Source organism: Sprattus sprattus (genome assembly GCF_963457725.1).
Source record: "Sprattus sprattus genome assembly, chromosome: 18".
NCBI lineage: Eukaryota > Metazoa > Chordata > Actinopteri > Clupeiformes > Clupeidae > Sprattus > Sprattus sprattus.
Window position 1 is genome coordinate 12,427,795 of NC_137916.1, and position 25,558 is coordinate 12,453,352.

General features: G+C 43.2%; 2 protein-coding genes across 2 annotated transcripts; both read left to right on the plus strand.

Moving 5' to 3' along the window:
* Positions 1-554: 554 nt before the first annotated feature.
* Positions 555-7,570, plus strand: LOC308378903 (intraflagellar transport protein 56-like; the record flags this gene model as incomplete). The annotated part of the gene is made up of 16 exons (XM_080855924.1): positions 555-598; positions 679-793; positions 897-946; positions 1,230-1,375; positions 3,344-3,515; positions 4,738-4,812; positions 4,982-5,084; positions 5,233-5,288; positions 5,870-5,923; positions 6,034-6,097; positions 6,196-6,284; positions 6,376-6,459; positions 6,565-6,634; positions 6,744-6,850; positions 6,976-7,109; positions 7,459-7,570. Exons 1-16 carry the CDS (start codon positions 593-595, stop codon positions 7,568-7,570), a joined length of 1,437 nt encoding a protein of 478 aa, XP_080712050.1. The 5' UTR covers positions 555-592.
* A 2,349-nt stretch (positions 7,571-9,919) lies between these two features.
* On the plus strand, positions 9,920-21,972 carry ubn2b (ubinuclein 2b; the record flags this gene model as incomplete). The annotated part of the gene is made up of 17 exons (XM_080857251.1): positions 9,920-10,264; positions 11,153-11,269; positions 11,466-11,567; positions 11,887-12,018; positions 12,156-12,259; positions 12,418-12,964; positions 16,913-16,983; positions 17,093-17,222; positions 17,386-17,492; positions 17,593-17,703; positions 17,853-17,996; positions 18,109-18,159; positions 18,286-18,328; positions 18,486-19,763; positions 20,173-20,371; positions 21,060-21,128; positions 21,390-21,972. 17 exons carry the CDS (start codon positions 9,920-9,922, stop codon positions 21,434-21,436), a joined length of 3,597 nt encoding a protein of 1,198 aa, XP_080713377.1. The 3' UTR covers positions 21,437-21,972.
* Between the last annotated feature and the right edge of the window lie 3,586 nt (positions 21,973-25,558).

The following is a 25,558-nucleotide window of genomic DNA, read 5'->3' on the forward strand; positions in this document are numbered from 1 at the left end:
GTCATTTGAAATGTACCTTAAATAACTAGCTAGGTAGCAACCTTACTGTTGTTTTTAAGTTGGTGAAATAGACGGGGTGGCTTAGAACTGGGCTGAATGGCTGAAAGTTAATTTGAACAGATTAGCAATAGATATCGAACTAGGATATCTAACTTGCTGCAAGTTTTCTGCCTCGTTTTCCTTAGAGTTTTGCTACTTAAGGATGGCGTAGCAATTAAGCTAACAGGTTTTCTGTGTGTACCTGCTTTTTTCCCTTCTAGATTCTCTCTAGGGTAAAGCCAGCTATTGGTGGAGATGCTCAAGTCAACAAGAGAAGCAAAGGAAAGGGATCCCCATTAGTGGAAGATTATCTCAGTCAAAGAGACTATGTGGGAGCCACCACATTACTTGAAGTAATTCACGTACTTCATGCCGTTAATTCATGCAATGGCACAATCTATCTACAGCAGTAGCTGGTGGAGCCCCAGTAATAATCTGTATTTATTATCTTTGTGGACATGATTAGTTTCAACGTAGCATTGGAGAGCGAGGGGAGGATGCAGACCTGTGGTTGGCATACTGTGCTTTTCACCTGGGTGACCACAAACGAGCAATGCAGGTCTGGATTTACAATTACATTATAGAAACCTTGTTTTTGTTTTTCTGATAACGGTGAGCCACATGTATGTCCCTCTCTAGGAGTACAAGGCTTTATCAGAGAAGCCAGACTGCCGTCCAGATACATGGGTGTATTTGGCATGCACCCTCTTCTTTCTGGGTTTTTACAAAGAGGCAGAAGAGGCAGCCAATAAAGGTACGTCATCCACTTGGAGACTCGTACTGTCCCTGCCTTCTGAAATGACCTGTAGCTGCTTGTCAGCTAGAGTCTGTTCATCTTGCTCCCTCTGCCCTTGTAGCTCCCAGGAGTCAGCTTCAGAATCGGCTTCTGTTCCACTTGGCACACAAGGTCTGGTTTACTTTGTCAAACACTGTCTCTGTCCGGTCGGTGCTCTTACGTTGAAGGGTAGTTTTCATGTGTTTTCACTTTCCAGACTCTATCCTTAAAACCTGCTGTGTTTGGTGCTCTTTGGGTTTTTTCCTGCCCTTGGGATATTAATCCATGATAATCAAATGTATGTTTTCTAGTTACGCTGTTTGCTGTCTTGTATGGCAGGAGAGAGGATAGACAGGTTTTTTTTTCTTTTCTTTTATCTGTTATGTTGTCCATCTCTGTCATCTTTGCCATGCAGTTCAGTGATGAGAAAAGGCTGATGGGCTTCCACCAGAAACTGGAGGACGTGACTGAAGACCAGCTCAGCTTGGCCTCCATCCACTACATGCGCTCACACTACCAGGAGGCCATTGACATCTACAAGCGCATCCTACTGCAGAACCGGTGAGCTCACCTGATGATCAGGCCCTCTCTGACTCTCTCTCTCTGTAGTAGGCCTCACACCACTGTGTTTAATCCCTGAACACATCAAAAGCATAACTTTGTTAAGAATTTTTTAAGAATTCAGACCCGTGTTCTGAAAGGCCGTTGTCTAATTGAGTAGAGATTGCTCTTAAATGAGTGAGTCTGACATAGAATGAGTGAACATGACAAAGAATGGGCAACTCAGTATAGGCAACCTGCTTTACTCTAGGCGATTTAAGAGATTCAGACTTTTGATTCAATTGAGAGAGGGCAAGTAATGAGGATAGTTTCCTCATCCATCTATTGGGACAGAGAGAAGATGAAGCGTGTCAAAGAGGACCATAATGGCTTCCTATGCAGGTGAGACTGAGAGCGCAGGTAATAATAATACAAATACAGGTTACCACATTTACAATAGCAGGAGACTAGAGAAATAGGCAATACAAAAACTTAGGAACTGAAATAAAAAACCTCAATATAAGGAATAAAGAATGGATATAACAGTGTGATCCACATACCAAATTTCAATCAAACATTAATCAGCTTCAACAATCCTAAAGACTTTTATTTTATGGTTTTATTGACGAGTGCTCTCAATAGAATCAGACATCAGTCCTAATACAAAACAGACATTGGACAATAGAGACATTTAATTTTTTCATCGCTTGTGACAAGTTCTGAAATACAAAAATATAATAGTCTAAGTCATCTATGTAGTCAGACAGGGAGCAGATAGACCTGTGGGCATTAGGTTGAGGACAAATACGTATCAATTAGCACTAACCTGCTCAAGCGCAGGCTAACTTAAGTGTAGATGGAAGCTTGCCACACCCCTGGAAAAGGATTCCCATTGACCAAGGAGCCATATTAGATAGTTAGATTAGCGTAGGGAAAGTTATTTGCAATCGCCAAGATCCATTATTCCATCATGTTGAGTTCTTGTATGAGTGCTACCGATTCAGCCGACAAGGAATCATTAATTTACAAGACCTTCTCGAGTCATTTGCAAACACTACAGTCGAACATTGACTGTCTTGCGCTTTTTTGCGAGTGGCACATTTTTGTAGTGTCGTCGATGCGGAGAACAAAGCACTCATAATGATATGACAGCGTTATTAGTACACCATAGCATATCATTATTGTAAAAAATTATTAAGGTGGACTCATGATAAGAATAGAGAGAAATACACACAATTTTTGCTGGTTCAATTTATTGCATTTGTTATTAATACATTTGCATTTAGTCATTTAACAGACGCTTTTATTAAAAACGACTAACACGGAAATGTAAAACTACACCGAGGTGAGGGGAATCAAACTAGCAACCTTACTAACCGGCAGTCGTATACTCTGTACCAGATCACACTTACTGTCAATCATTCATACATAGATGTCACCGTATAGACATCCTCACACACTTGCTCTCACAGCGGTGGCGGTGTTGAATTTTGCCATGATTATGGTCCTGTATTCTTCATAAGCATTCATGTTCATCTCTTGATCGCCAGCGGAGAAAAAAAGAGCCCTTTTCTTCGAGTTTAGAACCATTATAACCGTTAGAAAATCATTGTTTTGGTGATCGGCCTTTCCTGCCTTTTGAAGTAGAACGTGCACACGCAATTGCCCTGATAAGTTTAGCCTGGTTGAAATTATCCACATGACTTGGACCAACTCGTGACATGGAGGTCCCAAGTCGAAACACTTCATTGGGGTATAGAAACACAATGGAGGCAAGAGTATAATTGACTTATCACACCATAGAGGCAAAGCTAGATGACAGGCATTCTAGGCCATTAGATGCATCGGTATAGATCAGTGTTTTTAGAGGTAATAAACACTAACAAAGACATTTTCCATGGAGCTCTTGTTAGTCCTCTAGAGAGACAATTACTGAGAGTTGCCCTTGGCTTTTCAGGAGACCAACTAAATGACTGTCTTCTGGTCTAGGGACTTCCTCGCCCTGAACGTGTATGTAGCTCTGTGTTACTACAAGTTGGACTACTACGACGTCTCCCAGGAGGTCTTGGCAGTATACTTGCAGAAAGTTCCAGACTCGACAACTGCCCTCAACCTAAAGGCCTGCAACCACTTCAGGCTCTATAATGGCAAGGCAGCTGAGGTAAAATCTGTCTCTATCAATAACATTCTGTATACATGATGGAATATATCATAATGGATTTATATATTTATGCCCAGTATCATATGCACAAGTTGTAAAACAGCTTAATTTATCTTCTGGTGAACTCTGTACTCGCTCTTAAACCGAATCAAACTGAATTTTGCCACCAGCGGAGTATGTAGTACTGACATGGTTCTTGGTGCTTTTTTGTGTATTGAGAGGCTCTTTGATTTGAGGCATTTGTGTCTGGTTAATGTACCTGACAGCATGTGGATAGCAATGTCAGCAAATGAACAGGCATCCATCTTACGTCATGCAGGTCTTTAGCGTCAGTGGCGTGCACACATAGACACTATGTGGTGCTACATACCAGGACTTTTGCCCTTTATCAACGAAAATGCACTTTTGAAACTTTTTTTTTTTTTAATATTATAACATTTTTCTGAGGCTGGTTTTGAAATGATCTTTTAAAAACCTAAGCAATTAAAAACGACTGAAAAAATGCCCAAAAATGAGCCACGTCCCACTTGCACAGACCAGACAATTCTCTTCCTTTGTCACGTGCACTCGCGCTGGCACGCGCAGGGCACCACATGCGCTTCAGTAAACAGAAGCGTCTCCAGCATAGCAGGCACGGTCGCAGACAGGCATCTTCTCCCGTGTTCCCACCAGCCAGGTAACATACAGATCAAGTAAAATCGTATCGTTTGCCCTCTAAGCCCAACGTGTAGCCTAATCATTTTGTTGTGCAGTAAAATGTCTCATACAGCAACAAACAACTAAGCATTTTTAGCCGACTGGTCACCTGATAAAGTTTTACGCTGTATAGCCCAATGACAGATAACGCCAGGACGACCATAGGCTTATTAGGGTACAAATTATTTCGGTAGAGTTTGCAATTGCAAATCCGCAAATGTGTTAGGACGAACGTTTTCTGTTGTATAGGTTTTGTCAGGCAACATAAATTAACACATTTATTTGTGGCAGAAAAAGACTTTTTTCTATAGGAAACTCACGTTTAGAGAATGATACAAATAAAAGTAAAATTTCATTCAACATGTGCGTGTAACTTTTTTATAATAAGGTGTTTTGCGTGCGCTAAAAAGTGCCCTTCCCTTCCCCCCTGAGCACCTGCCCCCCAAAATGTCTGTGCACGCCACTGTTTAGCGTACTCTGAGAATGGCCTGTAAAGCGGTTCCTTTGTCACTATTGTGTTGTCCAGGCAGAACTGAAGAACCTGATTGACATATCTTCCTCCGCTTTTGAGTTTGCCAAGGAGTTGATCAGACACAATTTGGTGAGAGAGCCACAGCAAAATGACTTTTATTCCTTTTATTTATTTTTAATGTATTTGTTGAATGTGGCTACCAGAAGTTCGTTCCCATCAAATGACTTCAGATAGCAATAAAGTATGTCTACTTTCAATCCTTTCCTATCCTATATAAAAACACTTGCCTTATCTCCAGGTGGTGTTCCGGAATGGGGAAGGGGCTCTGCAGGTGCTTCCTCCTCTTGTTGATGTGATTGTTGAGGCCAGACTCAATCTGGTCATCTATTACCTCAGACAAGGTGGGCCAAACTCTGACCAAACTTCCCAGTCCAGATAGCCTTTCACTCAGTGTTTGGCTGACAGGAAGCTTCCTGATCCCCCCCCCCCCCCCCCCAAAAAAAAAGCTGAGTGCTAACTCACAGTTCTGTTTTCTTGCTCTTATTATAGATGATGTTCAGGAGGCCTTCAATCTCACCAAAGACATGGAGCCCACCCAGCCACAGGTTTGCAAACATGTCCTGCATTTAATCCCCATTGCCATTTTCCTATTACTATCAGTTATGGGAGAGAGAAAAAAACTCATCCAAACTGTCAACACTTTGCATGGCCATCATGTGTCGTTGTGTATGAGTATTTACTTGCTTACTTGTGGTGTGAGTGAGGAGAAATGCATGTTGGGATATTAGGTGTACGTGAGGGCTGAAAAACTGTCCTGATGACTGTGCATGTGTTATAAGACGGGGTGGTTCCCTGTTGCAAGTTTGGAGTGATGTCTGGGAGTATTTCTCTTGAAGAGAATTGAAATCAGTTGAGTCAGTTTGTGTAGTAACCGCTTCACTCTTCCCTCTATCTCTGTCCCTCTCTCTCTCTCTCTCTCTGTCCCTTCCTTCTCAGGCTGAAGGCAGTGTTAGGCTTAATATACATCAGCGTACAGTAAGTGTGTGACACACATGAGTATATTTGATTCTCACTGTGTCCCATCCCCACTCAATGTCAGGGAGAGTGCAGTGGTAGGCACAATGTCAACAGATGGCATCACCATGTAAACTCACCAGTGGACTAATTCTGCTAACATCATTTGCAGGAATACATATTAAAAGGGGTGGTACATGCAGCTCTCGGTCAAGAAGTGGGGTCGGTGAGTGTAGCAGTACATCATATTTTCTATTGAAATTCAGGCTGTTATTATTAAATGCAGGCTGTAAGAGTATGATTCATCCTCTGTCCACATGATTCACTGCATCCTAGAGGGATCACTTGAAGATCGCACAGCAGTTCTTTCAGCTGGTCGGAGGCTCTGCTAGTGAGTGTGGTAAGTCTAGCACTCTGGAGGAGGTCATGTAGCCTTGCTCATCCACACCCTAAAGTTAGTTCTAAACAAAGACAATAACATGTCCTGTTCCTCTTCAGACACAATTCCTGGCAGGCAGTGCATGTCGTCTTGTTTTTTCCTGCTCCGGCAATTTGAGGACGTCCTCATCTACCTCAACTCTATCAAGGTAAATGAAAATTCAGAAGTGCATTGAAATACTCTGCTGAACACAATTTAGAATTCTTCCTGAAGAATTTATTTCCCCTTTCACTGTGCAGAGCTACTTCTACAATGATGATACCTTCAATTTCAACTATGGCCAAGCAAAGGCTGCTGTGGGCAACTTCAAAGAAGCAGAGGAGGTATAAGGCACCTTTGCAAAGATTCAACTTTTTTCACTAATGTTTGCATATTTTCATGTGGCCTTATCATGCCATTTTTCCTTTTTAAACGTTTCTCTTTTTAAGATTTTCCTGTTGATCCAGAGTGAGAGGATAAAAAATGACTATGTGTACTTGAGCTGGCTGGCACGTTGCTGTAAGTTATTTATCAGTCAGTGTTCTGTCTTTGCGGAACTGTATTGTGTTACATTAAAACAAACAAACAAACATACAAAAAAACTTTATTTCTCACCATAACAATACAGACATTATGAACCAGAGGCCGCGACTCGCCTGGGAGCTCTACCTTAAGATGGAGACATCAGCAGATTCCTTCAGCCTACTGCAGCTTGTTGCCAATGACTGTTATAAGGTCAGCATTAGATCTTTTCCTACTTCAGGTTGTTCCAAATGACTGTTATAAGGTCAGCATTAGATCCTTTCCCGCCTATTTGAAGAGCTTAACCACTTTCGGGTTCCTCTGTATCCTGTTTTCAGATGGGACAGTTCTACTATGCAGCAAAGGCCTTCGATGTCCTGGAACGTTTAGATCCAAGCCCAGAGTTCTGGGAGGGCAAGAGAGGTGCATGTGTGGGGATCTTCCAGCTTATTCTGGCGGGTCGAGAGCCAAGGTACCAGCTTCTTGTGGCCATAATTGGAACACTCAGTCAGCATGACAAAAGGCTTGAGTCAGTACAGAGAAATGTCATCTAACTGTCTGTTCACATTAAGAGTCACAAAAAAAAGCAGGCAGACACATGGGTAGAACCATGATGCAAAAAAGGATTAATGTTATGCAAATATGAAGCAATATTATGTTAACAGTGACTGTCGGTGAGAGTGAAGTATGGGTGACATGACATGGGGTTGACCGCAGAAATCTTACTTGACCTCCTTTTCCGTTTGCCTGGGTGACCTGCTGTGTACTCCAGTTAGGAGTCAAATTGGCCTGGTCCTTACAGTTGCTTTTTATTTCTGCAGAGAAACATTGAGGGAAGTCCTGCCCTTGTTGAGAAACACAGGGAACCCACAGGTGGAGTACATCATCAGGATCCTGAAGAAGTGGGCTAAGGACAACAGGGTGTCTCTGTGAGACGGCCTTATTTATTAATCTGAAGTGTGTGCCTTGGCAGAGACACACCAGTGTCTTCCAAATAGTCAAATGATTTCCCAAAGTGCCTGTCTGCATTGTTCAACACAACGTTTGACCATTGTGATATTATTCAAATCTGTGAGGGTTTTGACGGGTTTTTGATGTGTTTTGACACACATATATGCATCTTTAAAGTAGTATAGTGTGAATAATTTGTATAATAAAAGATACATTGTAACTGTAAGATATATTGAGACAGATGTATTATTTGTTTGTTTCCTGGCCAGTGCATTTTGAATATAGTTTATTATAATGTATTAAGTGATAATAACAGGTGAAACAGAAGTATGTGGTTTTGTGGCCGCAGGCTATTTCATGATAGCCACTGCACCACAGGGCGATCATATAGTGCGTCAGCTTTTTTCCCCCACCTCATCAATTGTTGGTCGATGATATCATATATGTAGACTTCACCAATCCACATGTTACTTGCCATGATTGTAGCCCAACATGGCTGATACGGAAATTAAGGTTTGTGTCCCTGGGCAGGCGTGTTTCGTACCAGCGCCCCCTGAAGTGGGGTAGGCTCATAGCACTTTTTGGGCAATAGCTCAACAACACTTATGGCAAGTTGGCCTCTAGGACGAGCATAACTCTAGCTTATTACGACTCGTTTGTGGAGTAGCGCCACCTTCTGAGTGATGTTCAGTGCAAACATCTGGTGCTTCTCTAGCCAATATATTGTGATGTAACGGTTCACAGTTCATGAGATTTCACATGCTGCATCACTACCACATTCCTTAAATTCTTGCCAGAGTGTGTGAAATTTCGTTCATAGGGGGCACTGCAACTGAACTGACTGAAAACATTGGATTGCATTAGATGTGTCAGTCTATACATGTCCATATAAAGACTGTATTAGACCTATATTTTTCAATACTGTTTTTATTTTCAATTAACTTAATTATTGCTTATTCTCTCACTTTGAGCTCATAGTATGCACCACTATGTGGTACATCTAGTTTTACAGAATAGTAGACCTCCCATTATGAGTATTGAGAAGACAACCTTCAAGGGAACAGAACAGACATAGGCCTAAAGAAGTATTGCCCGGGGCCCACAAGAGTGCCTCAGGAAACTGCAAGGGGGGCCTTGAGATGATAAGAAATTATTTGACTAACTGTATTAGATTGTTGAGTGTGTCCAAATGGAGTTGCAATGAAGGCAGACAGGTTATCACGTCTCCTGTGGGGGGACTGGAATATTTCCTTGGACACAGGTTGGCCATGGGAGCAAAAAGGTTGAGAATCACTGGATAATTACTACTGATCTTTCAGTGGCAGTTTTATGGTTAGATATCTGTTGAACACATCATATCCTTCAACTCCTAGTTTTTCAGATTCTGCTGATGGTTTTGGTTCAAGCAGATGAAGTGTCTGTTGTCACCAAAAAATCTCCAACAACTGTATGCTGATTGGTGTTATCCTATTTATGGACTGACTTGCAACACTATTTTCTCTCACCAACTAAAGGGGTAAAATTATATATTTATATCAGAAGCCTATTATCACATCAGATATATGATTATATGTGTTACATCGTATGAAAAATGTATTATTTGCATTATCCTTGCAAAAATGAACACCATTGGTCTACACTTACTACTGTGAACACAATGGGCTCATGACTCGGTGAAATTAAAGTATGGTCATTACATTTTGTTTCCGGGCTTGAGGCCATATATTTTCAAAAATGTAATGAAGCAGCCCCTTTACGAACAACAAAACTAAAACATGTCATAAAAGCCAACAGTGTCCCTACCCTCAGGTCAGATACACTCCAAACACCCCGCGCTGAAATGCACGGAAACAGCTCCACCTCGTTTCGCGCTACATTGTAAAGTAGGCGGGCGAACAAAAAGGAGGAAACTCAGCCATTGGATATTATCATATCTCTATGAAGCTTTTTCCGCTTTTTCTTCATTGCGCACGCCCAGCCCAGTGACCTGTACTGAATAGATAAATCCACTTACTGATATATAAAATGGCCTCCTTCAAAGATGCTTTAGTATTTTAGCTAGCAAAAAATTTCATGGACCCTTCGTTTATCCCCATTCTTCTCCGTTACCACATTCTGAAGTAGAGAGGGAGGCGCGGGCGATTTCTCGTCGTCTTATTACCGACAGAATAAGTTTATGTTTTATGTAGCTAACTGGTAAAGTGGATGCCGGCTAATAGCTAGCTAGCTAACTGTTTTAGCTCAATTACTAGCCGGATAGCTAGCTAGTTGTGCAGTGTAGTCTCGCTCTACTTTGTTTTGAGCGAGGGAGCAATAGCCGGTCAGCATCAAATGGCCGAACAGCGAAAGGTACCTTTTGTCACTCTCGCTACCTTTAACACCACACCAGCCTCGGATCCAGCCAAGAAACGACGCCGGGAGGATGAAAACGATACAAGCCATGGGAAGAATGGAGGGGTTGGGAGTGCAGCAACCGGGCCAGGGGGTGGTGGTGGTGGTGGTGGTGGTGGCGGCGGCAGCAGCTTGTTCGGTAACATAGAAGGAAATGTTAACGTTACTGATGGAACTTCTGGAGAACCCAAGACAGTCACGGTGCGTTTAAATATCTCCTTGTCTGAGCCAAGTGAAAAGGGATCTTCAGAATTCAACTACAGCGAGCTAGTCCAAGCAACTCAGGTAAGTGTCAAAAACCATAGGAACTTCGGGTTGGCTGTTTGTGCACGTCTTTTGGAAGGCACAGGGCGTATAGCGCCTAGGATTTGTAAGAGGTGCATTGGTCTCTGTATCTCAGAAATGATTTATTTAAGTCGGGTTGGGATGTGTTTAGGTAACTTGATCTCTTACGATTGAAGTAATAGGTAAAGTTTACCTTTTGTCTTGGGCTGCATCTGCGACAAAAACAATGCACGTCAGGCAACGTGGTGTAGCTAACGTGAGCTAACGTTACGTCAGTGTTGACATTTCTACCGTCAAGTTCAAGTCCGCTCAAAATAATTTAAATGGCGCACACATGGCAACCTTCCTTTACACTTTCCCTAAAAGTGATACAAATATTTATTTAGTCCCATTATTATGAACGTCAAACATAAAATATCCACCGTACTTTTGCCATGCCATGATTAAATTGGCATGATAATGCCGTATTACTTTCGGCTACGTGTTTTGCTAGTATTCTTTCTACGCATCGGTAGATGGCTTGCTAATTCAATTTCTTGCTTGCATTTTTTTTCATTATTTTCAGATGATCTCGTATATATAATTCCATTTACATATTTTCCCCATGGTCCCACTGTTCACTTTAGATGTTCTCTCTTAGGTGTAATAGTGGACAGTGGTTAAGGGAATAGCAAATGCTTGCCGTTTCAAGATGCCCTTCTTTAGATGAACTTGCTTATGTGTTGAGTGTAAGGATACATGTGTGCTTTTTAACAGGTGAAACGTTAAAATATAAAATTATCCATTGTACTAAAACCTGTCAGACCCATTTCATTTTTTTTTTGTACAACATGGCTCTATGTTGATATAAAATTATGTTTTTTCTCTTTCTCTCAAATTAACTTTCAGGTTAAGAAGACTCCTCAAGTATTGACTCCTAGCTTTGATCCCAATGATCCCTTTGGTGACGACGAGAAAGAGAGACAGCAGGTGGAAGCACTTGCCAAAAAGTTTGAGAACAAATATGTAAGTGAATACATTTTTGTTAGTTAGAGTTTGATGTCCTTTTAAAATTGGGGATATTGTTAACCCCGATAGGTTTATCCCAGCTCTGGCATTCATTAGTAGTTTGGGGAAGTTTCCTTCCCTATGCTGTAGTTATAGTTAAGGTCGTCAGTGAAAGTCCTGAACTGACTGGTGTCTCGGGTCATACTTTCAACAGGGAAACCTAAACAAGAAGAAGAGGAAAGATAGGATCCAGGACCTTGTGGACATTGGATATGGCTACGACGACACAGACCCATTCATAGATAATTCAGAGGCTGTGAGTAATTTCAAACTGCAATATTATTTACAGCTCATTAGTCAGCCTCTTTGGTTATTTAGAAATGCTCCGTGCTCTAGAATACGTCTGACACAGACTGACCATTGCGAACACACGTACACACTCCCAGACTTGTGTCCATTTTACAGATTTTTATATAAAAAGAGATTTGGACTTTTACCACATGCGAGGTTTAGATGGGGTAGTCTATAGGCTCCCACCATTTTCTTAAAGAACTCCCTTCTTTTTTTTGCAGTTCATTTAAAGTACTGCATGCCTGTCTTGTTTATACCATCACTGTATCTTTCCATCTGTCAAGTATGATGAGCTGGTTCCAGCCTCCTTGACCACTAAACTGGGTGGTTTCTACATCAACACGGGTACACTGCAGTTTCGAGCTGCTTCTGACTCCGAGGGTGAGGAAGGAGGAAAAGTTGGGAATCACCTTAAAGTGAGTCTGCCTTGAAGCAACATTGCTTATTGTTGTTAATGTTGAGTTGATTCACCCATGTATTTTAAGGCCAATTTGAAATGATCCGACAGTGCGTTCTTTGTTCAACTCTATTTTGAATCTTTTTGCCTCGGCAGAAAACAAAAGATGGTGAGGAGAGGGTGATCAAGAGAAGACGAAAAAAGCAAGATGGCAATTTAGAGGAGAAGAAACCTAGAAAGATCAGGGTGCCAAAGGCAGGGTGCGTATAAACAAGGAATACCAACATGAACCACATATAAAATCAGACAACTCTTTCTAAGGTTGTATGCAATCCTTTGAATTTCTGTATTTTAAGAGACATCTTATTGCTGGTTTCTCTTCTTCCTTCCCTGTACCCCCACCCCCTTTTACCTGAAGGGTGTTGGGCCTGAACCGTCCAGAGAAGAAGAAGAAGCAGCGTAAGAAGCTGATGAAGGACTCTCTGAACCTGGCCGCTATGCTACGCCGATTTGCACGCGAGAAGGAGGATATGCGCAAGAAGCAGCCGTCCACCATCAAGCTTCCACGGGGGCTGGCTAGTGCCAACATGCCAAACGCTGCCCAGCGCCCACCAGGCATGTTCAACTCCCACCCCCAGTCTGCCTCTGTCATCACCACTGGCAGCGACTTAAACATGGCTGACCTGACTGCTGACCCGGCAGTGATGTCGATGCTGGGTGGCACCAGCGACAATGACATGCTGCAGGACCTGATGGGGGACCTGGACTTTGGCCTGCTGGACTCGCCCCAGCCCGGGAGCCCCAGGCAGCCAGGGGAGAATGGAAACCTGGCACCAGCCGGTCTGAAGGCTGGAGGTGTGGTAGTGGCCGTGACCGGACGAGTGCAGAAAGGACTCCTCACCCCCCCTCCGCTGCCTAGTGGGCTGCCTGGTCCCCTCATCAAACGCATCGAGGACTTGCGTGCGGTAAGAACACAGCTCCTGATTACACTCCCTGGTTAGAGGGATTGTCTATAGCCTTCGAGTCCTTAAAGGGAAATTAAACCTTTGCCATGTTATTTCTTTAGAGAACTTTCTAAAGATTTTCATCTCGTGCCTGTTGCTGAACCTGCTGAAAAATGTTTAATGCATAGCCTAATTCAGTAAGATTGGCATTCATCATATTATGAACACCAACCAAATCAGAAGATGTAAGGCAGTAGCTATAGTCAAGTAGTAAAACCTGAATTGGGCAACAATACAATTCATTTGAGAAATCCGCTTATCCAATATAACTTGTAAGGAAGTGCGTAAGAGGGCAAAGTTGTTGTCTTCACCAGAAACCAGTGCCAGATAGGAGTAGGCAGTTGAAGGCATTTGCAAGTCTCGGGATCCACATGAGAAGGAAATTGACTCAAAGTTAGCTTAGTTGGTGGTCCTACATAATAATATTAATAATAAACTTTATTTGTATAGCACCTTTCATACAAAACAATGCAGCTGAAAGAAATGATGTGCACAAAGAAATTACATGCACAGTGATCCACATAAATGGATAGAATCAAATAAATATAAAACTAGGATAGACTGCATACAATAAAATGAACATAAAAACAGGGATAGAGTGCATACAAATTTAAGATACAAAATTGAATACATAAAATGCACAACATAAGATAGATAGATAGCAGAGATATATTTTATCTAACCCCTTAATATCACGTTATATCACGATGATCAAAGTAAAACACATTACAATAAAAAAAAGACCAAGGGGATGAGATATGTTTTTAGTTTTCTTTAAAAAAATGTTAAGCTAGATGGCTTCCCTGATATCTATAGGCAGCATGTTCCATAGCTTTTGGAAGTAATTGACAAATGCTGCGTCCCCGATTTTCTTACGGCTGTTGCTGGGAACCTCCAATAAACCAGCATTACATGATCGCAGTGTTCTTGAAGGCAAGTATTTGACAAGGTAGTTTGCAATGTAACTTGGTCCTTGCCCATTAAGGGCTTTGTATAAGAGCAGAGCAGCTCAAACTGGACTAATGTGCTCTCTCTTCTTGGTTCTGGTTAATAGCCGAGCTGCATAGTTTTGAATGAGCTGACGTCTCTCAGTTGTTGTTTTTTCGGGAGGCCAGTTAGAATTGCATTACAATAATCGAGCCGGCTTAAAATAAAGGCATGTATCAGTTTTTCAGCATCTTTTTGATTTCTCAATGGCAGTACTCAAGTAAATATTCTAAGATGGCAAATTTTAGTTTTCTTCACCTTGTGGGATTTGAATCTTAGATCTGAATCTAAAATACCACCAAGACTAGTTACCTCAGATTTAATCCAGGGAGTTAATTTCCCCAGGTTATTAAAACGCATTTCTCCTTTTGTTTTAGGGCCGACTAGTAGGGTATCAGTTTTGTCCTCATTTAACTTTAACTTATTTAACGCCAAAAGACAGGTAGTAATGTAGTTTATAGCTGCAGCATCATTTGGTTCAGCGGAGATGTACAAGTTGCGTGTTATCCGCACAACTATGGAAACATACATTGTGTTCTCTAATGATGTCCCCAAGTGGCAGCATGTATAGTGAGAATAATAAAGGACCAAGGCCAAGCCTGACGTAAAACTTTCTCCCAAACTTTTCTACCTGACCCTCAGGTTCAAGTGACCTTTAATGAAGTAGGGCTATGGAACCAATCTGGACACTGTTGGTGTGTTCTGACTGAGTGGGTTTTATGAGGATTTCGGTCTTTGAGAGGTTCAGTTAAAGGTGCGTATCATCTGTATTGTAACACTAAACGCAATGGATTATTGGACCTTGTGAGGCGGCACACATGTGATATTAGTTTTAGTCTTGTTTGTTGGTTGGCTCGGTCGTTTGTTGTGGCCACACCAACGTGTTTATCCTTGATTTCTGCCGTCGCCTGTTCATATTTAATTTCGTTTTCATGTTTTCGCATCTTTAACAACAAGGATTCACGTTTCCTTTGCTTTGTCTGTAAATTATAAGAATGATCATTCACTCAAATTTCTCACCTCACAAAATGGTTAGCCAGAAACAGCAAGAGTCACTGTTGTCTGTTTTGGGTTACTGTGGGCTACATGGCGACCGCCGGGCAAGATGACCTGCTCCCTTGTAGATATGAAAGGGCTCATTCTAAGCTAACGAAAACACAATGATTCATAGTCACTGGTGATTAGTGTATAATACAGACATTTTTGCTAACAGCCCCCTAAAACCACCACTCTGCACTTTTTAGCACATCCTGCAATGTGTTCATCTATGTCACCCAAGAGCTGCCAGCCATCCCACAGGCAGGCCTCTGAGTCACTGCACCCCACAGCGGAGCACAGATGCCCGGGGCAGACAGCTGGCCCTTCTCCAGACTGGCAGCACTGCCTGGCTGGGGCTACAGAAAGGGCGTTGGTCTGAACAAACACACGCTGAGTGACCCTTTCTCTTGCAGGAGGTTGGCAGTAGGAAGAAAGTGAAAGGGAGGAGGAGGAGAACAGAGAGGAACAGAAGAGAGAGGTAGAGAGAGGAGGTATAGGGAGAAGAGGCATGAGGGAGGGATCTAAATCAAGGGACGAAGAATAAGAAAAAGTGAAGAGGAGGAAGACTGAAGTGGTGACGCTGGATGTGTGCATCAGTTCAGAGAGAGTAGCCCATGTGTCATCTGATATGAGGATGACTTCTGTAAGTATTGGTATGTAAAGTAAGTTACTGTTCTACACAATACAATAAAATATTTTGCACTGGCAGTCAAAAAGAATTGTGTGCATATGATGCACATGGACGTCTATCTGTTGACTAGCTTTGATTTTTTTTTGGTGTGTGATCGCTAAAAGAAGAAAAACATCAAACCTCAAACCACTTCCTCTGTTGGCAAGGGGCTGAGAGTGGCGGTGGTGGAGGTGTTGTTGTTGTTGTAACGGAACCATACAATGCCATGCCAAGGCTTGCAGTGATGTGCGAATGCTTAGGCAGGTCATGTATGCTCAATATAGTTTAACACAGCGGTGAATGCGTCAGATGTGCAAGTATTCGTAATATCATTGGTGGTAGAGCAGACTGTAGAAACAAACCAAGGGTGTAAAGAAGTCTAATCTAAGTCTGGGGAAATAAGCCTTTGTAAAGGAAGGCAGTTCAGACAGGCACTATTGTTGAATGGAGGAAAGAGTCAGAGGAAAACATGCTCTCCTGAGAGGGAGGCGGAATCGGAGACAGAATAAGGGAAGGCAAGAAGCTTCATGGAGCAAGAGAGCATAGCATATGGCCAAGTTTCATGGGTTCTTCACTGCTGGATATGATTACTGGTGGTCTCCTTTTCTGATGCCTCTGTGTCCACTTTCATTTGATGGTTAGTGTCTAGTATTCCTGCAAGATGGTCGAAAGTATGTGATGTAGGTCAGGTTATGAGGGACCCGTAAGGATTGTCTGACCACAGCAATGACGGCTATGTCGGGAAGTTTGACAGTTCACATTTCTAGAACCTCTTTATGATGGCGTGTGTATGTAGTGGAGGTGGGAAATTTGAAAGGAAGTCAGTCAGTTGAGAACAAATGTACTGCACCAAGATTGCTGGAGAGACACTCAGTATATGAAACCTAGTAAATGGAAGAAATAAGTCACAGTATATCGCAGAGTCCAGTGTGAAAAGTGTGTCGTAAAGTGTGAAAAATCGCAATATCATATTTTGCGCTGCTCTGTGTTTGCTTTCTTTTTGTTTTAAAACAAAACCTGTAGTTATCGCCGAACAAAGCAATTGTGTATGACTGGCAGTGTATTTGTTAGAAGTTCTCTGTACATTGAGATTTTCTGTACATTGAGATTGTTTTTTCGGCATTGGCATGTCACAGTTTTCCATATAATCCTTGACATGCCTATTTTGATTTTTCTGATCTGACTGGCTTATGTGTGTGTCTTCACTCTGTCAGGCATCACGGCAGTTCGATGCAGAAGGCCGGAAGAAGTTCTTCACTCTGGACATGAACAACATTTTGCTGGAGTGAGTCTATTCTCTTTGATGTTCTAGTCTCTGTTCTCTACAATGGAAACATTGAAGCATTGCCTAACCCCTCCTCCTCTCCTCTCCTCTCCCATCCTCCCTGCCCTAGTATTGAGCTGCAGGTCCAGGAGCAGCCAGCTGAAGCTCGCTCTGCAATCTACTCTCACCTGGAAGCCTTCGTGCCCTGCAACAAGGAGGCCCTACTGAAGCGGTTGAAGAAACTCAGCCTCAACATTCAGGTGTGTGTTTTAAAGCAGAAGGGGCCCTATTAATTACATATATGTGCATTGGAAGGAGGACATCTTTGATTTGTAATGCTGGATATAGTAACGCTGTACTGACACCGCTTTCTCCCCTCACACACACACACACACACACACACACACACACACACACACACAGGATGACAGGCTGCGCAACCCTCTGCTGAAGCTGAAGCTGGCTGTGTGCAGCTCCATGCCTGAACAGATCGCAAGATACAACATGGACTGCATGGCAAGAGTTGCAAAGTAAGGCACTTCTCTTCAGCACCGTTCCATCACAGCCATTCGCATAATCCATCGCTCTGTTCACCATGAAGGAAATGTACATTTGTGTTTTGGCCAACAGGCAGCAGCCTGGAGAAGGAGAAAAGAACGGCTCCGAGGAAGAGGATGAGGAGAAGCCAGGGAAGAGAGTGATGGGGCCCAGGAAGAAGTTCATCTGGGACGACAAACTCAGGTTTGCTGAAGGGCCCCAAATGATTTATGTACAATGGTAGTGCTAAGACAACAAGCATTTCATTCCTACTCTAATGTAGTGATTTAGAGGTGAATGAGGTGGTTCCATGTGGCTGTGTAAAGCTGTATGGTGTGGCTGTACCTCTGTAGGAACTTGCTGTGTAGCCTGGTGCGGGTGAAGCTGGGCTGCTACGAGCGAGAGGGCCAGAACTCGCTCTCGGCTGAGGACTACCTCAAAGCCTTCATGGAGACAGAGGTCAAACTACTGTGGCCTAAAGGCTGGATGCAGGCCAGGTGTGTGGTAGTGTGTGTGTGCGTGCTGGATGCCATAATATACATACAACTTCTTCAAGTTAATTTGACTGGATGGTTTTGGGCATGTCTGATATGTCTTTTATGCCACCAGGATGCTGTTCAAAGAAAGCCGCATGGCCCACAGTCACGTCACTGGCAACTCGTTAGTATTAACTGTTCTTCACATATATTGCTTTTCCATTGGGCAGATCCACTGATCCACTAATAATGGTTGACAAGATTAGCATAGGCAAACGTTTTAAAACACTATCTTTGTTTTGGTTCCCAGAGTAAAGAAAAGAATTGCACCAACACCAAAAGCTAAATCCAAGGTAAGATTTGATCGTTAAAGTTCTAGCCACACCCAGTGTACTGTTTCATATGACCGATTCCATGGAGAATAAATCCTGCGTATGGTTGACTCTCTCTCTGTGTGTGTGTGTGTGTGTGTGTGTGTGTGTGTGTGTGTGACCATGACCTCTTCCGCAGGAGGTTGGTTGGGTCCAGAGGTCCACGCCGCTGCCCGACTCCGCCTCTCCCCTGGTGTTGACAGTGCGTCAGCATGCCCAGCCCGAGACGGAGCCCATCTGCCTGTCGGACTCTCTGGACGAGGACCTGGCCACACCATCCCTGGACTCCATCTCCCAGGCGCTGGCCCTGCTGAGCAACGCTGCCAAGGGCCTCATCCAGAACGACCCGCAGGGCCCAACCTCCCAGCAGGCATCCCCCCTCCTCCACAAGAAGGGCCATGGCTTGCCAGTCTCCAGTGCGCACTATGTCTCTACCTCCTTCCATGTTTCTCCTGCCCTCTCTTCCTTGTCCTCCTCCAGAACGGCCGGTACTCATGGTGATGGGCTGGGGATGGGGAAGGGCTCCCCGTTGGCTCAGGCTCATAGACTCTCAGCGATGGACACGCAAAGAACTCCCATCAGCGGGGCCAGCAAGCCCCCCCTCCCCCCCTCCGGCTCGTCCCCCACGGCCGCTGCAGGGAAGCCCAGACCGCCCCCCACCGCTTCCCCGCTCTTGCCCCCCCAGCACAAAGCCTATGGCTTGCCAGGCTCTAATAAACTGGGCAAGAGTGGCCCTTCGGACAGTGTGTTGGGCGCCACCGCACAGCCCCGCAGCCAACACGCGCTAGCCACCCCCCACCACCTGTCCTCCAAAGCCCAACAGCAGGGATCCCACCTCCCTCAGGACTCCATGAGGGCGTCTCCGGCCCCCTCTCCTCCTCAGCCTCGCACCCCTCCGTCCCAGGTCCAGTCCCAGCAGGCAGGCTTCATCACCCCCATGCAGGCCACTCTCACCAAGTCCTCCCACAGCTCAAGCTCCCCCATCCTGATGCTAACCCCTCGCCCCCCAGCCCCGACGTTGGCGGCGGCCGCCTCAGCCTCCCCCTCTGCCGCACCTCAGGCCCGGCCCTCTCAGACCCACCCTGGAGTGCACCAGTACACGTCCTCCCCTTCCTCCTCTTCGGCACCCTCCACCCTTTCCAAAACTGCAGCGTTCCGCCCCCCTCTCTCAGGTGCCCCCAGGGGGCAGAGTAATTTCACCAGCTCCTCTGCAGTGCAGAAGACCCCCTCTCAGGTCACCAGTCCCCCCTCCATCTCTAAACTCACGGCAGCAGCAGTAGCAGCAGCAGCCAGTCCCACTTCCAGCGCTGCCAGCCTAGCCAGTCACGGACAGCGGCAGAGGCCTGCAGGAGCGGGTGCAGTGGCTAAGCCAATCACATCTGTCACTTCAGCGTCTGTTTCCCCACAGTTGTCACAGGTAAGTCAAGGTGAACCAATCCAGGCTAAATCTGGACTGAACTTCTATGCCATGAGAGAGTAATATCCGGTGGGGTCACCTGCATGGCGTATTGGATAAAGGCCTCTGCTAAATGACTTAATGTAAATTGTATTATTGACATGGATCAAAGAGGCTTCTTGTTAAGGTCCATGACTATATGATTGGAAAAAGATTTCATCAGTATATTAAGTTGGTAGTATAACACTCACGTATCACACGTATCATAATACACAGTAAAGCAGTTGCAGCTCAAATGATTGTGAGATAATGGATTGTGTGTTGTGTAGGTGCACAGGTTATATGGGGCACCATGATCATACAGTGTACAGGGAAAATCTGGCCATGTTCAGGGTGTGTGTGTGTGTGATCCTTTTGCCACCTGTTGCAGGTGTCGTCGGCAGGCAGTGCCCTACTGGGCTCGGCCGGCCCGTCTCTGCCGCTGGGCTTCGGCATGCTCGGAGGCCTGGTGCCCGTCTCCCTGCCCTTCCAGTTCCCTTCCCTGCTCAACCTGCCCCCACCCGTGGTCACCAGTGCAGCGGGCACAGGCCCCTCCATTATCAGCAGCTCAGGATACTCCCTGCCACAGAGTGAGTCACCACATTTCTCACCATTGTAGCATCCTGACATTTGGAGGAGCAATGAAAGCTTTAACTTCAGTGCATCAGTGATCACGTAACACTATATGTACAAAGGTCCTGTCCTGCCTTCAGCCCCACCCTTATCAAAACTGATGTTTGTTGTGCTGTAATAGTTTACATATGTTCTTATACGTCACTCTCAGGTAGGGAACAATCTACTCCGTTAAGTTAAGCCCATTGCCTAAACTTGCTCTGAGAATAATAAACCATATGAAGTGATGAGATCCGTCGACTCCAACTACAGGTTCATTTACAGGGAAGATTTAGATTTCTGGAATGTTCCTTGGTAGATTGTAACGGGTACATATACAGTATACACTGCAAATCATCTGTCAAGTCATCTGTCGTATTCAGTTTATTCCTCTGATTGCCACCTGTAGAGTCCTCCCTCATCATGTCTCTCATTATGTCAGCGGTTCACTTTGTCCTGTGTACACTGTACCACATTGTTACCATGCAAAACTGTGCTCCTCTGTTCCTGTCTGTTATTTTAATTGTTCATCCCGTTCTTCCATATCTTAATATTGATGTCTCATTTTCATCCATCATTAAACTGTGTTTGCTGTTCCCTGCTCCAAACCCCTCATTGCCTTGTTTGTCCGTCTTCCCCGCCCCCTTCGTTGCTGTCTCTTCTCAGATCTGTTAAAGAGTCTCCAGTCAGGGTCTCAGGCTGCTCTTCCCCCCCACTTGCAGCTGGCTTTCCCAGGTAACCCTTCATACCCCCCCCCCCAAAAACCCTTCTGTCTTGCCAACCGTACCCCACCCATCTCTGGTCTCTGTCTCTCTTTCTGTTGTGTTGTGGGTGTTCTTGTTCGTCTTGTGAAGGTTTTTATGTCTGACGCTTTGTGTTGTGTCATTATAAGCCAGATGCGTTGTGGCCATTCGCTTCCGTTGCCTTTGTGTTAGGTGATCAATTGTCCATGGGAGTGTGTGCCACCACCTGACTGCTCTTCTTTCCCTTCTCTAGATGTCACTCAAAGCCAGGGTGGGGACCTGAAGAGAAAATCCCTCTGAAGTGGCTGAAGCTTTTGGATGATCAAGCCACCAAATGGACGTCGTCAAATTAATATGCATGGCCTCCTGAACACAGTGCTCAAATTGAGAGAAATTTTTTTTAAGCAAAGGAGGAAAAAAAAGAATGAAATTTGATACTGATGTTTATGATAATGTTTGTAAAATTCGAATGGATTACAAAACACCTGTCAATGTTTACACAAATAGACCTGTATCACTGTGGAGAGGGATGGATGGATGGATGGATGGATGGATCAATGAATGAATGAATGAATGAATGAATGAATGAATGAATGAATGAATGAATGAATGTGGAGTGAATGTGTTTGTACATGCTTATGCACTTGTGTGCATCGATTTGTAAAGAGCTTTTCTTTGTTTCGTCCGCCAAGCTGTTTGAATGCAGCCCCCCTGACTCATGCCAAGGTCCTTGTGTCTCTGGTGCTGTTCTTTCCATTGAGTGATGAGAAATCCCCTGCACCATCCAGGCCTCAAAGTCAACGGAATTTGAAAAATGATATGAAAACTGCAAATTTTGTATTGTACTTGAATTTTTTTGCTGAAATTTGCCTACTAAAGTCATCAAACAAAACTGAATGACAATAAATAAAAAATACATAAAAAAAGTCAAAAGCCTTAGCTCGAGCCAAGATCTATGCAGGATGATAAATTCTTTTGAGAAAAGGTTGTGGTGGTGTGTTTGCCATATTTTTTGTTGTGCATTATCTCTAATAGCTTTCAGTGAGGCTTTCTTCGTCATCCTTTTATCATGACATTGCACTCAGGAAGATGAAGGTGAAACTAGCATTCTCATACATCTTATGGTCTTAAAAGTGAGGCCCGCATTTCAGCTCCCATTCCCCACTTCTTGCTCCTCACGGTCCTGTTGCTGTGCGTTCAAAAAATTCGGCCTTCGTACACAGTCCTGCCTCTCTAAATGAGACGCAAAATAAAAATAAACAATCTGTCAATCAACACATGTTTTAGGAGCAGGGAAGGGAGGGCTGATATTTGATTGGCAGGCTATTTTAAAGTCATCTAGGCAAAAGAAAGAACATTGTTCTGGATATGGATTTAAGACACGGACCCAAGCTTTATTCAAGGCAATACTATTGTAGGAATTATTTAATGATTAAGAAGTAATTTAAGATAATACATTTCAGGGATTAGACACACACACACACACACAATATGATGTTGAGGGGGTTATACCTAGAAAATGGGTGTGGTATAAGGTGCCAGGGACACCTTTAGATTTGGTTGGAGTCAGATGAGGTCATGTTTTAATTGGCTGGCTAGGTCAGCCAATGAAGCAAAGATGGGTGGTGTTTAATGTTGGTTTAAATGCCTTGGCGGGACGTTTAAGGAGCAGCGTTCTGTGAGCAACTATAGTCAAATGAGCTCCGGCAACTTCCGGTTACGATTTTTCAAAATAAAAGCGCCTTTTTAGCCCCGTGTTTCTTTAACTGTCAGAAATATTAATTTCATAGGAACATCAAAATTGGTTAAAAACGATTCACTGATGTTAAAAAATTATGATTTTCTTGTTTAAATATAAGGAACACTGACTAAACAGGACATTTTGCTATTATTATAGTAAGAAACAGTAAAACACACCACAATCTGCTGATAAAAGGATTATACCTCCATTAAAGTTGGTTGAACATGTTCAGTACACTGTAAAGAAAGGGTAAAATATGTTTAACAGTAACTATTCTGGTCATTCACTGTGAAAGAACACTTGACACACAGATCACACAGGTGAAAAAGGATTATCTCCAATGCCAGGGTATTGCCATGTGACACATGTCACACTATGCTGAAGAAACTAAAGATTGTGTCTCAATGAAAGGGGGGTGGAATATGTTCAGGACACTCCAAACATTAAATAAAATGTGTGATGAAGATGTGAATTGCGTCATTGAATGCTCCAGAATACTTTAAACATAGTCCTACACACAGGCGGAAATGCAGTATTTTTAATTGCAGGACCATATGACACATATCACACTATGCTGATGAAACTAGAGATTGTGTCTCAATGAAAGGGGGGTGAAATATGTTCAGGACACTCCAAACATTAAATAAAATGTGTGATGAAGATGTGAATTGCGTCATTGAATGCTCCAGAATACTTTAAACATAGGCCTACACACAGGCGGAAATGCAGTATTTTTAATTGCAGGACCATATGACACATATCACACTATGCTGATGAAACTAAAGATTGTGTCTCAATGAAAGGGGGGTGGAATATGTTCAGGACACTCCAAACATTAAATAAAATGTGTGATGAAGATGTGAATTGCGTCATTGAATGCTCCAGAATACTTTAAACATAGGCCTACACACAGGCGGAAATGCAGTATTTTTAATTGCAGGACCATATGACACATATCACACTATGCTGATGAAACTAAAGATTGTGTCTCAATGAAAGGGGGGTGAAATATGTTCAGGACACTACAAACATTAAATAAAATGTGTGATGAAGATGTGAATTGCGTCATTGAATGCTCCAGAATAATTTAAATATAGGTGATCAGGCAGGCGAAAATGCAGTATTTTTAATTGCAGGACCATATGACACATATCACACTATGCTGATGAAACTAAAGATTGTGTCTCAATGAAAGGGGGGTGGAATATGTTCAGGACACTCCAAACATTAAATAAAATGTGTGATGAAGATGTGAATTGCGTCATTGAATGCTCCAGAATACTTTAAACATAGGCCTACACACAGGCAAAAATGCAGTATTTTTAATTGCAGGACCATATGACACATATCACACTATGCTGATGAAACTAAAGATTGTGTCTCAATGAAAGGGGGGTGGAATATGTTCAGGACACTCCAAACATTAAATAAAATGTGTGATGAAGATGTGAATTGCGTCATTGAATGCTCCAGAATACTTTAAACATAGGCCTACACACAGGCGAAAATGCAGTATTTTTAATTGCAGGACCATATGACACATATCACACTATGCTGATGAAACTAAAGATTGTGTCTCAATGAAAGGGGGGTGGAATATGTTCAGGACACTCCAAACATTAAATAAAATGTGTGATGAAGATGTGAATTGCGTCATTGAATGCTCCAGAATACTTTAAACATAGGCCTACACACAGGCGAAAATGCAGTATTTTTAATTGCAGGACCATATGACACATATCACACTATGCTGATGAAACTAGAGATTGTGTCTCAATGAAAGGGGGGTGAAATATGTTCAGGACACTCCAAACATTAAATAAAATGTGTGATGAAGATGTGAATTGCGTCATTGAATGCTCCAGAATACTTTAAACATAGGCCTACACACAGGCGAAAATGCAGTATTTTTAATTGCAGGACCATATGACACATATCACACTATGCTGATTAAACTAGAGATTGTGTCTCTATGAAAGTGGGGTGGAATATGTTCAGGACACTCCAAACATTAAATAAAATGTGTGAGGTAGATGTGAATTGCGTCCCTGAATGCTCCAGAATACTTTGAACATAGGCGATCAGACAGGCAAAAATGCACTATCTTTAATGGCAGAGCCATATGACACATATCACACTTTGCTGAAGAAACTAAAGATTGTGTCTCAATAAAAGTGGGGTGGAATATGTTCAGGACACTCCAAACATTAAATAAAATGTGTGAGGTAGATGTGAATTGCGTCCCTGAATGCTCCAGAATACTTTGAACATAGGCGATCAGACAGGCAAAAATGCACTATCTTTAATGGCAGAGCCATATGACACATATCACACTTTGCTGAAGAAACTAAAGATTGTGTCTCAATAAAAGTGGGGTGGAATATGTTCAGGACACTCCAAACATTAAATAAAATGTGTGAGGTAGATGTGAATTGCGTCCCTGAATGCTCCAGAATACTTTAAACATAGGCCTACACACAGGCGAAAATGCAGTATTTTTAATTGCAGGACCATATGACACATATCACACTATGCTGATGAAACTAGAGATTGTGTCTCAATGAAAGGGGGGTGAAATATGTTCAGGACACTCCAAACATTAAATAAAATGTGTGATGAAGATGTGAATTGCGTCATTGAATGCTCCAGAATACTTTAAACATAGGCCTACACACAGGCGA